Here is a 16,506-nt window from a genome sequence, read left to right on the forward strand (position 1 = left end):
GGCAAGTTTATATACTCAATGTGAAGAAGAAAACATAAGTATTGACAAAAAGTTGTTGTGTATGGATAAATTGCAGAAGAAGCTCAGGAATGTATTACATATGGTGAAAATATTCAATACATTAGTTCTTGAAGACAGGCAGCCACAGACTCAGACACATAGTATATGTGTGAATAATAAGGACACACATGATACAGACACACAGGAACACATAGAAGAGGATGATTTTAAAGATTGTCCAAAGTGTCAAATTTTGGCACAACACATAGAAGATTTGGAGGATCAGATGGAAATTAGGACACAGCTCATATCAAAATTATGCCATCGTACGAAAAAAGTTTCTATTATTACAAAAAGTGGCATAGATACGGGTGCGTCCTACATTCCAGACACTAGTCCAGCTGATGTAAATGAAAACATAGAGACTGAGGAAATCAAAAGGAGGAAATTACATGACAGGGCAGCCAAGTTAAATTTAAAAATACATGATCAGTTGATAAAAATTTGTAAAGATATCCCAGCTTATACGGATAAGATGGATGCATTTCACAATGCTGATATCTTTGAATCTAATGCTGATAAGTTCAATCTAAATAATGAACAGAAAAACAAAGTATTTAAATTATGGCTTCCCTCATATATGGCAAGGAGATTAGAGACTACACCAAGAGTAAATGATGAACGTGAAATAATACATAGTTCCCCAGCAGATCGATTGAGGCAACTACTTTTATTTACTACTGGAGAATCTACTCCTACATTTGAAATCCTTGACATGTTAAAGCCCACTTTACAGGATGATCCATTTGCATTCTTGATAAAATTTGAACAGGCGTATAGAATGGTCATGGAAATTGAGGATGATTCTGAACCCACTGCAATGATAAAGTCATTTGTAAAACGGTTCAAATATCTTGATCCAGTCTCCAGGGAGTTAGCACTAGGAAAGCCTACGTTACAGGAAGCGGCAACATTTATTGATCAAATAAGGAGATCCATAAAACAAAGTAGTATAAGGGTCAAAGTTGCTGCAGTCCAAAAAAAGGATGAAAATCAGGTAACAGATTCAAATCGTCCTAAATCAAACCCTCCCATGAAAAGAGACCAATATAAACAGAAAGGAAAGGTGTCATGTCAAAGAGGACAAGTTACTTGTTATTATTGTGGAAAAATAGGACATTTAAAATGGCAATGTAGGAAATTCCTAAATGAGTCACAGAATGCAGGGAAAGAAAATGGTTTTGTGCCAACTGCTCCTCCTCCAGAGCAGGATCAGTCACAATCACCATATGCACCTTTAATAAGACAAATTAGAGAATTAACATTGAATAATTCGTACAAGGGGAAATCTTATGGTAATAAAATTGAGGAGACAGCTGGTTTATTACCTTCCCCATGACTAGGACGAACTATGACCTCTCGTCCTTTGGAATTAGTAGCTCCAGTTTCATTAGATGACTGTGGAAGACCATTTGTAAGGGGATCCTTACGGGGCAATGAGGTGACATTTCTCATTGACACAGGAGCTCAATTAAGTGTGACTAATCAGGATTTGCCTCTAACTCCAAATGCACCTGTTTGTACAATTGTTGGTTTTAGTAGGAAAAGCGGCACTAAGGCAATTTTAGCACAGAATGTTAATTTAGAAATACCAGGCTATCTGAAAACAAAAATAGACATTTGGCATAGTACTAATTCTGAAAACATCATAGGAACTGACCTAATGAAAAAATGGGGTTGGGTCATTGACTTAGGAAATAAGGTGATCTGGAAAGATGTTGATGGATCTAAACCTGTAGTCATTGATCCCACTGAATACAGTCATGTTGGTACTGTTTGCCTAAACGAAGTTGTTTCTTCTGAACATTTGTGGCCAGAAACTGGTGATGATGAAGTTCTAAAAGAAATTGTACAATATACTCCTTCTTTGTGGGCACAATTCAGGAATGATGTGGGCACAATGAAAGATGTGTTAGTCAATGTGGAGGGGAGAGACCCTCCTCCCCAAAAGCAGTACAAATTGCCACCTGAATCAATTGGTCCCATGTCTAAAATCATACAGGAACTGCTTGATCAGGGTGTCATTAGAAAAGCTAATTCAGTAACAAACAATCCACTGTGGTGTACCGTGAAGCCTGATGGTTCATACCGAATGTTATTGGACCTAAGACTGCTGAATAAGTATACCCCAAATGTGGCACCCATTGTTGCAGATACTCATGACATAATGGCACGACTGAATGCTAAGGCAAAGTTTTTCTCTGTTTTAGACATCAGTAATGGTTTTTTCAGCATATCTCTTGCAAAGAGTTGTCAATACAAATTTGCATTTTGTTTCATGGATGAGCAATATGTATTTTGCAGATTACCTCAAGGAGCACATTTATCACCTAGCATATTTCATCAGGCAGTTGCAAAAGTATTGTCCAAATTTTCAAGACCAGATTGTCTGTTGCAATATGTTGATGATATTCTTTTAGCCACTGAGGATAGAGAGTTGCATTTATCTCTCTTAGCAGAATTATTTTCATTGTTGCATGAAGCAGGTTTGAAATTGAACACCAAGAAAGTCAAACTTTTACAGACTGAAGTGAGATATCTTGGAGTGTTAATCAGTCATGGAAAGAGACAGCCGCTTCAAGAAAGGGTTGAGGCTATTGCTTCTCTTCCCATTCCAACATCACACAAGGCTCTGAGACATTTCTTGGGTCTGGTAAACTTTTCCAGAGAATTCATAGAAGGCTTTGCAGAAAAAGCTAAACCTCTTTATGATCTCTTGAAAAATAATGATGATGACTCTTTTGGACCATGGGAAGAGGAACAACAGAAGGCATTTGAACTTTTAAAGCGAAGTATGCAAAAGTCTCCAGCATTGTCAACAGCTATGACTCAGGCACCTTTTGCTTTGCAGGTTCACTCCTCAGACACGGCTGTGTCAGCTGTACTCTTGCAGTTGCAAGGGGGAGAATGGCGGATTTTGGGCTATTTCTCTAAGCTTCTCACACCTGTGGAAAAAGGGTTTGAAATTTGTGCAAAACATTTGGTGGGTGTTTATTTTGCTGTTAAGGCAACAGAACACATTGTTGGATTTAACAAAATCATTCTGCAGACTCCTCACTCCACACTAAAACTTCTCCTTGAGAAAAACCTCCCAGGTGTGTCAAATCAAAGATTTGCACATTGGTTGTTGTCCTTATCATCAAAACAAATTGAGATTGATCACAAGGCCAAGTATGTACTTCCTCAATTAATGCAGTATGAAGGGAAAACTCATGAATGTTCAGAAACATTTTATGAATCATATCCTAGCTTGTTTAGGAGAGATGCAGAGAACAGTGATGAACCAGTATTTGTTGATGGTTCAAGATTTTGTTCAGGGGGAAAGTATTATACAGGTTATGCTATCTGGTATCCTGAAAGAGGATATGCAGTTCAGCATAGACTGCCAGGACACTATTCAGCTCAGAGAGCAGAGTTAGAAGCAGTCAAGACAGTACTGACAATTGATGAGAAAGAAAACAAGAATCCATTGGTCATTTATAGTGACAGCTCATATGTCGTGAGATCACTGACAGACTATTTACCAGTGTGGGAAAGGAGAGGATTTGTAGATTCCTCTAACAAGGTCCTAGTGCATAGTGATACACTCAAGGACATATTCAAAATAGCTTCAAAACATCCTAATAGCTATGCTATAGTCAAAGTCCCAGCACATAGGAAAGGCAAACATGAGTTAGTTATTGGAAACAACACTGTAGACACATTGGCTAAGGAAGCAGCTATGACAGGAGAATTGAAGGAAGAAATTGAATCTTTGAAAGCTTTACCAGTGAGGAAAACAGACACGCATTTTCCTTCTTTTGCAGAAGAACAAGCGAAGGATTCGTCCCTTGCTGCTTCTCAGGTTGATCCAAAACCTCCCTTTGTTTGTGAAAACGGGGTTTTGTGTCATGACTGTCAGGGGGAATTGCGTCCTGTTGTCCCAAAACATTTACAAATGGAATTCACCAAATACAATCATGAGAGTTTAGGTCATTTGGGTCAGGAAAAATTGTTAGGAGTTCTCAAAGAGAAATTTTATTGGGACAAAATGGAGAAGACTGTTCAAGATGTAGTTCAGTCATGTCTCATTTGTGCTCAAGTCAACCCACGACCTAAAGGACAAAAACCTCCACTTTTACGAATTGCACCTGCTGATGGTCCTTGGTCTACATTACAGATAGACTACATTGGTCCTCTACCTTCAGGTAAACATGGACTCAGGTATGCATTAGTGGTGGTGGATGTATTTTCAAAATGGGTAGAGATCTTACCGGTCAGGAAAGATGATGCTCTGTCTACAGCAAGGGCATTGGTAAATCATGTGTTTTGTACTTGGGGGATCCCAAGAATGATTACCTCTGACAGAGGAAGTCATTTTACAGGTAAAATCATGCAAACTGTTTGTACTATTCTAGGAGTACAACAACAGTTCCATGTAGCGTATCACCCACAATCAGCAGGCATTGTGGAAAGAATGAACCGAACAATTAAGACAAGAATTGCAAAAATGTTATTAGATAAAGGAAATACATGGGTTGATGCAGTACCCTTTGTTCTTATGAGTATAAGAGGAACCGTTTCCTCTACAACACAGTATACTCCATTTGAATTAATGACGGGAAGAACAATGCCATTAATATTCCCAAACGAACCATTCTTGTCTACACCTCAAAAAGATGCAATAGCAAGGTCCAGGTGGTTACAGTTATTGCAGGAGAATTTAAGTACAATTCTTCCATATGCTGCATCTAAAATGCAACGCATGATACCACCTCACTCTTCTAAATTTGTAAAAGGTGCTTTTGTAATGATTAAGACCTTCAGGAAGAGTGGACCTTGGGAAAGCAATTGGGAAGGTCCCTTCGAAATAATTGACACTAGGGGACAAGTAATGATTTTGGTTCAAAGAACACCAAATGCTTCAAAGAATACTCGCAGACAACAAAAACTGTGGGTACATGTTGATCAGTGTAAATTGTATGTACCAAAATAATGATACTGCTTTTCTTCACAGGGAATGAAAATCTTCACGTTATACACAATCCACAACAAACAAGGATGTCTTCGGAAAAGCTGTTTCATGATGGGAATGTCATTGTTGATGATGATATTTACAACTGCTACGTTCGCAGAATTCCTTGATGATAAAAAGAGTAATCATGACAAAGAGACTTCAATCCTTGCACGAAGAAGAAGAGGATTTCGTCTTGAGGATTTTCTGGAAGAACAAATTCAGGACAATTCCAGAGACATTTCCGGAAGTCTTTGTATGGGTTTTGGTGCTAGCTGTTGTATTGAAATACACTTCAGACATAATACACACATTGAATTACATGTAACAGCAGGACCCAAACCAAAGTTCACACAATTACAAGGAACATTTATACATAACAATAGAACTGGTTCATGGGAATGTACATCAATAGATGTATTATACTGGAGTATTGTGATAAAAGGAAATGAGCCAGCTACATGGTCCGGAGATCTCACAAATGATAAGATAGCATTAGGAAAAGTGGGAAAATCTCGAGAGGAAATTTGGTTTCAAAACCCAGAATTATGTAAAAAGAATGGATTCATAAATTTTTCCCATAACAGGAAAAGTTGATGAAAATTGGGTGGAAAATTGGAGATAGTATGAGACATATAGATTTATGGGTAAGTAAGTGGTTAGGATGTAATAAGAACACATGTATAGCTACCTCATTGATTCCAGTAGCTGGAAGAGAACAAATGGTAGTTCCAGTAACTGTTTTAGGAGTTCCCGTGAGTGAAACACAGTTGATTTTTTATCAATTGCAATATATACGGAATTTGCATATGATGGTTCTCATATAGAACAATTGGATCTTTCTTCATGTTTACACTTTGTTTCTAAAATAATCTGTTTACCGGAACAAGATAAGGAGATTTATCATTCTTGTTTCCATAATCAAACTTCTTGCCTTGCACGAATTGAGAATGTATACTCAATTCATGATTTGGTAACTCAAGTTGGTCCAAACAAAGTTTGTGTACAAGTGATGTCTGAGAAAGAAAAGGTTGTAGCATTCTTTTCTTCTTGTGTACATCACGAGAATTTAACCAAGGGTTTATATTGTTTGGAAGGAGACTGGAGAGCAATCTCTATGAATTTAGGAAGACTCAATATTTCTTCCATAAATACAACCCAATTGAAAATCCTTCCAATGAAATTTAATCTCACTCCAATTGACAAATTTCCGTGGGATGAGTGGACAAAAGAAATTAAAAAAGATAAAGGTCTTTTAAAAATATTAAGTGAACAAATAAAAGAAGCAGAAATTGCATTTAATCATAAACAAGGACAATTATCAGAAATAGAACATGAATGGAATATCATGTCTGGAACATCTTGGTGGGGAAAATTGAAGAAATCTGTAAATATGTGGTCAAAATCTTCTACACAAACAGCAGTTGAGAATACGTTATCCCATCCTATTATTATTATATTTATTATTATATTTTTTGTGTATTATCTATCAAGTTTTTGTTATGTATAGGATTAGGAAAACATATAGTAATATAAAGAAAGAAATTAACAAAGGAGATAACATTTTGAAAGAAATGTTAAAAAGAACTCAGTATACCAATTCTATATGGAATACTGAATCAAAAATGGATCAAACAACCAAGTGCTATAACATGGTCAATGAGTGAATGTGATACAAATGAGATACGAATGATGAGTAATTGCGTTAGATTAGGAGGTTATGATTGAAGATTTATATTTCAAATCATAATCAGGGGGAAATGTAAAATAATAAAACTAACACTTTTTTAGTAGGATAGGGTTATTTCAAGGACCATGCAAGGGCAGCACTTGTGTTGAAGTGTCAATTTTGACAGGTTGAGACGACAATAGCATTTGGGAAGGTTAGGAATCCTCCTTCTCAGCATATTATTATTATTAGCTTTACAAATAAGGTATACATAGAAGACCATGATGTAAGGGAATTTACTTGTTAACCATATATGTCTGTTAGAATGTTAAATTTAGGATACAATGTAACTCTATGTAGAGTCAACCTATAAAATGGCTTTGTTTCATGACATAGGCAGAGCATTCTTGCACGGACACCTGTTGCTCTCACACACACACACAGATTCACACATACACGTTATTTTGGGGAAATAAGCTTTTTCACTTATTTTAATTGTTTTATTGCTTGCTTGTAACCTTTCAAGACTTCTTGCTGTGCTATATTTTTCTCTTTCTAAACTTTGTAACTTTCTTTTTATGAGAATTAAATCCTAATTTTTATCTTTCATCACGAACTTTGCACATTTTGTTGGGCTCCTTCTAAAGCATTTCTTGAAAAATAGAGAAATGCAGGACGTTATTCTACAGTGCCCCAAAGGGACAGGAAACACTGAGGAAGAGGGGGGGGGGGGGGGGGGGAAAGGGGGGGCCTTTTAAACAGTGTTCCTGCCCCTACAGAGGTCAAGGGGTCAATCTCATGGTTAAACCGTCATAGTGGACAAAATGGAAATATTTAATATTTGAACGGCATTATGTGCCCACAATTGTGTGAAGAAGGCTGCTGCAGTGATCATGCCAGACCTCATCATTTAACCCTTTAGATCTCACAATCAACAGAAATTGCAGCATCTGTTAGGTAAGGCAGAGTATGCGGCTCCCTCTGCCTTCCGATCATAACCCGCGCAATGAAGAATGTTGAGACAGGCATTGCCATGTCCGAAAATGTCTAAACTAAATTCTAAGAATAAATTTTGACGTGCAGTAAACGCCGTAACGGAAAAAATGTAAACACACAATTCGCCATATTTTTCGGTCTGCCACAAAAAAATTTGAACAGTGATGAATAGGTTGTACATACCAAAAAATGCGAGCAATAAACTACAGTTCTTTCTGCAAAAAAACAAAGCTGTCATACAGCTCTGCAGACTAAAATACAAAAAAGTTATGGCTGTCAGAAAATGCTCAAGCAAACAAAAAAATAGATTTTTCAAAAAGGTTTTAAATTTTTTTTTTTTTAAATAAAACAAAATAGTAATTATACAAGTTTGGTATCATCGTAATTGTATTGAGCTGCAGAATAAAGATGTTGTATCATTTTTAGAGCACCGTGAACACAATTATGTCAAAACCCCCAAAACCTTGACAGAATTGTGTTTTCTTTTTTTATCTTTAAATTTTACCGCACAAAGAATTGTTTTCCCAATACAAGACAAGGAAAGTTAAATGGTGCCATTAAAAAAGTGCATCTTGTCTGGCAAAAAATAAGCCCTCATATGGCTACGTGAACGAAAAAAGTAATAAGGTTATGGCTACTGGAACATGACCAGAAAAAGAAAAAGGTGAAAATGAAAATATGCCAGGTCTTTAAGGGGTTAAATGGCCTAAAATTCCCAGTTTAAATTTTTCCCATTTATATAATTGAAGAACATTTTACATTTACTTTTTGGAAGCTCAGTGTTATTTTTCTCCCAATCTATATCAGAGTAGCCGAAGTCCCCCTTAACAACCTCATGATTTGCCGCCTCATCTATTTCGCTTAGTAGATTTTCTGTGCATGTTATACACTGCTTGTCCAAAAAAAAAAAAAAAAAAAAAAAGTCGCCACCTGTATTTAACTAAGCAAATAGTTATGAGCCTCCTAATGGATAATTACTGCATGGGCGATTATCTTTCAGCTGGCAAAAAGCTATTTAACCCCAACTGGTGCAATGAGTTGCTTCTCATTTCTTAAACAACCATGTCGAAAGACACATCTAGTGGTCGTAGAAAAGATGTTAGTCTGTTTGAGAAGGGTCAAATCATTGGCATGCATCAAGCAGAGAAAACATCTAAGGAGATTGCAGAAACTACTAAAATTGGGTTAAGAACTGTCCAATGCATTATTAAAAACTGGAAGGATATTGGGGACCCATCGTATTAGAGGAAGAAATGTGGCGGGAAACTTAAACGTTTGGGGAAATCAAAGCGAAGAAAAACAGTAGAACTCAGGGCTATGTTTAATAGTGAAAGTAAGAGCATTTTCACATGTGCAATGTGAAGGGAACTCAAGGGATTGGGACTGAACAGCTGTGTAGCCGTAAGAAAACCACTAATCAGTGAGGTAAACCAGAAAAAAAGGCTTCAATTTGCTAGGGAGCATACAGATTGGACTCTGGAGCAATGGAAGAAGGTCATGTGGTCTGACGAGTCCAGATTGACCCTGTTCCAGAGTGATGGGCGCATCAGAGTAAGAAGAGAGGCAGATGAAGTGATGCACCCATCATGCCTAGTGCCTACTGTACAAGCCAGTGTGGGCAGTGCAATGATATGGGGTTGCTGCCGTTGGTCAGGTCTAGGTTCAGCAACAGTATGTGCTCCAAGAATGAGGTCAGCTGACTACATGAACATACTGAATGACCAGGTTATTCCATCAATGGATTTGTGCTTCCCTGATGGCACGGGCATATTCTAAGATGACAATACCAGGATTCATTGGGCTCAAATTGTGAAAGACTGGTTCAGGGAGCATGAGACATCATTTTCACACATGGATTGGCCACCACAGAGTCCAGACCTTAACACCATTGAGAATTTTTATGGCGACTTTTTTTGGACAGGCAGTGTGTTAGGTGGTTTATAACAAATTCCTACCAGTATAATTGTTTTTGCCTCCATGTATTTCTACCCACAGTGACTTTTTCCTTCACTTACATCTTCCCAGAGTATGGGTTTTAGGCTCCAGCCAGCACCCCATAGAAATGCCTATTCTTGTCCACAATTGCGGACAAGAATAGGACATGCTCTATTTTTTTCCGGAGCTGTGGACCGGAAGATCAGGGCCACGCTCCGGAAATGCGGATAGCACACTGTGTGCTGTCCGCATCTCTTCCGGCCCCATAGAGAATGAATGGGTCTGCACACGTTCCGCATAATTGCTGAACAGATGCAGCCACATTTTACGGACGTCTGAATTGAGCCTTATTCAAGAATTTACATACCGTAAAAGCAAACCCCTTGCCCTCTACATTATTTTACGATCCTTTCTAAAACAGACTAACGTTGTACGTTAACCGCCCAATCATAGTCATCATCCAGACAGGTCTCAATTATTCCCAGTATCTCATAGTTTAGACATTGCAGTTCAACAATTTTATTGTTGGCTTCTGGCATTAGTATTCGCACAATCAAGAGGTTTTTGTATGTTTTTTTTTTGTTTTGTTTTTTGTTTTTTAACTAACACACACACACACACACACACACACACACACACCACACACACACCACACACACCACACCTTTCGCTATGAACTCTTCTAGTCCCTCTAGTGTCATAACTATCCGCCCCCCAAGTCCCCACTTTAAACACTCCAACCTTCTAGCCATCTTCTCCCCAAAAATGGATGCACCTTCCCCACTGAGGTGCATCCCACCCCTACGATAGGCCCTGTAGCAGACAGAAGTGGTCCCAGTTCTCCTGGAACCCAAACCCCTCCCTCCTACACCGGTTCTTGAGCCACTTGTTTACCTCCTAAATTTCTTGCTGTCTTTCTGGTATGGCACATAGTACATGTAGCATTTCAGAAAATACTACCTTTGAGGTTCTTGCCCTGAGCTTGCAACCCAAGTCCCTGAAATAAGTTAATGAATCTAAAGTCAGTGACACACACACACACACACACACACACACACACACACACACACTTGGGATCAAACTTCATATGCTCGCAAACTCCAAATCAGATTGCTGCCTTTTTTTTCCCTCTGGATTCAAAAAGGTCCAGAAAAAATTATTGTATGTGGAAAATATTGTGATTTTAGTGATCACTTGAAAACACTTACACTTTCTAATACTAATAAAAATTAAAAATAGATTACCTGTACTGAATTCTCATCCAGCTTCTCAGTTCCAACTTCGGTGACACTCAGCTGAAGTCGATAAAGTTTTGGCTTATCTCTGGAGTCTGACCCATCTCCATTTTCAAAAAGGAACATAAATTAATTAAAAACAAATTATTAAATACAGATTGGGCAAGTACATTATATAGATCAATAAAATTCAGTTCCAGTTTTTATTCTTTCTGACCATTAAGAGTAAGCTTCAACTGGTTGAGAATAAAAATTAAAAAAACAAACATTTATAAATATTCTACACCATTTCTGCAGAAATACCTCACTATGTATGGAACGTCAGAGCTGGAGCCAGGCACTGGCTGCTGCAGTCACAGAAAGTGACATAGGATAATATTTCAGTGGGCAGTAATTACAATAAGAAGAAACACGAGGCAAAGACCATGAAACTTGCTAAACAGAAGTTCAATAAAATGAACAGAAGTGTAGAATTTTTTGTTAGAGTACTTTCACACTTGCGTTGCTGGATTCCGGCAAGCAATTCAGTCGCTGGCAAGGTGTATGCAAACGGATACCATTTGTAGACGGATCCGGATCAGTCTCACAAATGCATTGCATTATCTCCAGTTGTCATCTGGAAAAACAGATCCGGTATTTATCTTTTTCAAATTTTTAAAGGTCTACGCATGCGCTGACCGCAAAACCGGATCAGTTTTGTCCGGAACACTGCATGCTGCGCTATTTTTCCTGTCCAAAAACCGTACAGGGACTGAACTGAAGACATCCTGACGCATACTAAACAGATTGCTCTCCATTCAAAATGCATTAGGATAAAACTGATCAGTTTTTTTTTCCAGTATTGAGCCACTAGGACGAAACTCAATACCGGAAAAGTTTAACGCAAGTATGAAAGTACCCTTAAAGTAAAATATCAAATGTTTTATTGTTATTTTATTAAAGCTGTTGTCTACTCAGATTCTCTCCCCCCACCCTCCTCACAAAAGCATTTAGATGGGGATCATCATCTATGAGGCGAGTTGAGACTCTCCTCAAAAGGCGCTCTGCTTAGACTGCAGGGAGCTGCAGTTCAGTCTCCTGCCTTTACAAGCCCTGTAAACATCTATCTTTGGGAACTACAGTCAATTGCAGCTTGAGACAAAAACTGTTACAAAATAGCAATGTACAAAATAGCACTGTACAATACTACCAAGTAATAGATGTATGCAGGAGATGCTTTTTATTTTTTTGTAATGTATAGGGGCAGTGATACTGACCATTTTTGTAATATACTTTAATTACTTGTATCGTACATTTCTATTACAAAAATAGCTCTAAAGTGGCCCCTTTTGAGCCTTAGCAATGCTCCTCTGTCTTGTTTACATAACACAGTCTTTGTTGAGAAAGTCTCCTAAGTTATGTAAACCGAAGACAGAGGAGAATTGCTAAGGTTTAAAATGGGCCACTTTAGAGCTATTTTTGTAATAGAAATGTACGATTTAAAGGGATTCTGTCACCTCGCTTTAGAGAATACGGCAATCTAACTGTGAGCAAGGAGGAGATTCGGAGGACGCAGGCGGTGCTGGGCTCCTTCACAGGGGGGGGGGGGCGCGGCTGGGCTTCAAGAAGGTTAGTACAGCCCCTTGGGCTCCTTACCAGTGTAATTTACATATCTATAACATCCTTTTTTAAACACAATAAAAGGACACAGCTTTTTGGGACATGAATATTGCGGACATGCTAGCGGCGATCTAGCCGTGCATGTCCGCAGTTCTATCGGCTAAAACGAGGTGACAGAATCCCTTTAAGTAAAGTATATTACAAAAATGGTCAGTATCCCTACCCCTACACATTTAAAAAAGAATGACAGTTACACTTTAACCAATTCCACATCAGCCATTTACCCTCTTCCTAACCAAGCCTAATTTTGCAAATCTGACATGTGTCACTTTATGTGGTAATAACTTTGGAATGCTTTAACTTAAAAACAATCTCAGAATGGATTGGTTAATTTATTTTTTTTACAACAACAATTACATAAATTTTGGAAACATTCACTATTTTTCTAATTTGAATCTCTCTGCTTTTAAGACAGTGTTACTGAATAAAAGTAATTATTAAATAAAATTCCCCATATGTCTACTTTATGTTGGCATCAGTTTGGTAACGCCAATTTATTTTTTAGGACGTTAGAATGTTTAGAATCAATTTGGAGGTCAATATGTGGTCGTAAACTGCTGAATGGGCACCTGGCAGCACTCAGAAGGCAAGGAGTGCCATATGGTTTTTGGAGGGAAATTTTGCTGGAATGGTCTTTGGGTGACATACATTGCATTTGAAGAGACCCTAAGGTACAGTACCCCTACAGTGCAAGCTGCCAAAAAGTGACCACATTTTAGAAATTATACCACCCAAGGAATTTTTAAGGGGTGTAGTGGGCACTTTAACCCAACTGGCATTTCACAGAATTTATAACACTTGATTGTGAAAATGAAAAATTCTGTTTAGGGATACGCCAGGGCTCAGAAGGGAAGGAGCGGCATTTGGATTTTCTAACATGGAATTTGCAGAAATCGTTTTTAAGAGCCATAACTTAAATTTTTTTGTTGACTTTTCTGTGTGGGGACTTTTTTTTGCAGGACAAGCTATAAGTTTTATTGGTGCCATTTGGGGGTACATTTGGTTTTCTTATCACTTTGCATTATTTTGGGAGGTGAGGAGGGCAAAGATATAAATTGTAATTTTTTTTATGTGGTTCAATATGTGGCATATGCAGGTTGATACGATAATAGCGATAAATTTATATAGTTTATGTTTTCCTACTTTTTCATAAAATCTTATTAAAAATCTGTTATATTTTCGCCATATACTAACATTTATAAAAAAAAACTTTTGTTTATTTTTCTGCCAACATAGATTTCTAAGGGCTTGCTTTTTACAGGACATACTGTACTTTTTTTCAGTACCATTTTATTCAGTATACATGTTTAAGATGCGAGGTGACAAACAGCTGTTTTGGCATCATTTTTATTTTTTACAGAGCTCACCTGATGGAATAGATTATATTTTTAGAGAGCCAGTTGTTAACCACTTAAGGACCACAGGTTTATACCCCCCTAAAGACCAGGCCCTTTTTTACAAATCGGCACTACACTACTTTCACCGTTTATTGCTCGGTCATGCAACTTACCACCCAAATGAATTTTACCTCCTTTTCTTCTCACTAATAGAGCTTTCATTTGGTGGTATTTCATTGCTGCTGACATTTTTACTTTTTTTGTTATTAATCGAAATTTAACGATTTTTTTGCAAAAAAATGACATTTTTCACTTTCAGTTGTAAAATTTTGCAAAAAAAAACGAGATCCATATATAAATTTTGCTCTAAATTTATTGTTCTACATGTCTTTGATAAAAAAAAAATGTTTGGGTAAAAAAAAAATGGTTTGGGTAAAAGTTATAGCGTTTACAAACTATGGTACAAAAATGTGAATTTCCGCTTTTTGAAGCAGCTCTGACTTTCTGAGCACCTGTCATGTTTCCTGAGGTTCTACAATGGCCAGACAGTACAAACACCCCACAAATGACCCCATTTCGGAAAGTACACACCCTAAGGTATTCGCTGATGGGCATAGTGAGTTCATAGAACTTTTTATTTTTTGTCACAAGTTAGCGGAAAATGATGATTTTTTTTTATTTTATTTTTTTTCCTACAAAGTCTCATATTCCACTAACTTGTGACAAAAAATAAAAACTTCTATGAACTCACTATGCCCATCACGAAATACCTTGGGGTCTCTTCTTTCCAAAATGGGGTCACTTGTGGGGTAGTTATACTGCCCTGGCATTCTAGGGGCCCAAATGTGTGGTAAGGAGTTTGAAATCAAATTCTGTAAAAAATGACCAGTGAAATCCGAAAGGTGCTTTTGGAATGTGGGCCCCTTTGCCCACCTAGGCTGCAAAAAAGTGTCACACATCTGGTATCTACGTACTCAGGAGAAGTTGAGGAATGTGTTTTGGGGTGTCATTTTACATATACCCATGCTGGGTGAGATAAATATCTTGGTCAAATGCCAACTTTGTATAAAAAAATGGGAAAAGTTGTCTTTTGCCAAGATATTTCTCTCACCCAGCATGGGTATATGTAAAATGACACCCCAAAACACATTCCCCACCTTCTCCTGAGTACGGCAATACCAGATGTGTGACACTTTTTTGCAGCCTAGGTGGGCAAAGGGGCCCATATTCCAAAGAGCACCTTTCGGATTTCACAGGTCATTTTTTACAGAATTTGATTTCAAACTCCTTACCACACATTTGGGCCCCTAGAATGCCAGGGCAGTATAACTACCCCACAAGTGACCCCATTTTGGAAAGAAGAGACCCCAAGGTATTCGCTGATGGGCATAGTGAGTTCATGGAAGTTTTTATTTTTTGTCACAAGTTAGTGGAATATGAGACTTTGTATGAAAAAAAAAATAAAATAAAAAATCAGCATTTTCCACTAACTTGTGACAAAAAATAAAAAATTCTAGGAACTTGCCATGCCCCTCACGGAATACCTTTGGGTGTCTTCTTTCCAAAATGGGGTCACTTGTGGGGTAGTTATACTGCCCTGGCATTTTCCAGGGGCCCTAATGTGTGGTAAGTAGGTAAATGACCTGTGAAATCCTAAAGGTGCTCTTTGGAATATGGGCCCCTTTGCCCACCTAGGCTGCAAAAAAGTGTCACACATGTGGTATCGCCGTATTCAGGAGAAGTTGGGGAATGTGTTTTGGGGTGTCATTTTACATATACCCTTGCTGGGTGAGAGAAATATCTTGGCAAAAGACAACTTTTACCATTTTTTTATACAAAGTTGGCATTTGACCAAGATATTTCTCTCACCCAGCATGGGTATATGTAAAATGACACCCCAAAACACATTCCCCAACTTCTCCTGAGTACGGCGATACCAGATGTGTGACACTTTATTGCAGCCTAGATGCGCAAAGGTGCCCAAATTCCTTTTAGGAGGGCATTTTTAGACATTTGGATACCAGACTTCTTCTCACGCTTTGGGGCCCCTAGAATGCCAGGGCAGTATAAATACCCCACATGTGACCCCATTTTGGAAAGAAGACACCCCAAGGTATTCAATGAGGGGCATGGCGAGTTCATAGAAATTTTTTTTTTTTGGCACAAGTTAGCGGAAATTGATATTTTTAATTTTTTTCTCAGAAAGTCTCCCGTTCCGCTAACTTGGGACAAAAATTTCAATCTTTCATGGACTCAATATGCCCCTCACGGAATACCTGGGGGTGTCTTCTTTCCGAAATGGGGTCACATGTGGGGTATTTATACTGCCCTGGCATTCTAGGGGCCCTAAAGCGTGAGAAGAAGTCTGGAATATAAATGTCTAAAAAATTTTACGCATTTGGTTTCCGTGAGGGGTATGGTGAGTTCATGTGAGATTTTATTTTTTGACACAAGTTAGTGGAATATGAGACTTTGTAAGAAAAAAAAAATAATAATTCCGCTAACTTGGGCCAAAAAAATGTCTGAATGGAGCCTGACAGAGGGGTGATCAATGACAGGGGGGGTGATCAGGGAGTCTATATGGGGTGATAACCACAGTCATTGATCACGCCCGTGTAAGGC

General features: G+C 38.1%; 1 protein-coding gene across 11 annotated transcripts in view; it reads right to left on the reverse strand.

Annotated features, from left to right (window-relative positions):
- Nucleotides 1-16,506, reverse strand: part of AFDN (afadin, adherens junction formation factor) — a 508,028-nt gene that overhangs the window by 355,725 nt on the left and 135,797 nt on the right. For 10 of the 11 annotated variants that reach the window (XM_040429419.1, XM_040429421.1, XM_040429424.1 and 7 more), the window contains exon 9: nucleotides 10,898-10,992. In XM_040429419.1, the coding sequence (XP_040285353.1) occupies nucleotides 10,898-10,992 (95 nt within the window). The remainder of the gene's footprint in view (nucleotides 1-10,897; nucleotides 10,993-16,506) is intronic. The other variant, XM_040429420.1, reaches the window with a different exon arrangement.

This window comes from Bufo bufo, chromosome 4, assembly GCF_905171765.1.
Source record: "Bufo bufo chromosome 4, aBufBuf1.1, whole genome shotgun sequence".
Taxonomy (NCBI): domain Eukaryota; kingdom Metazoa; phylum Chordata; class Amphibia; order Anura; family Bufonidae; genus Bufo; species Bufo bufo.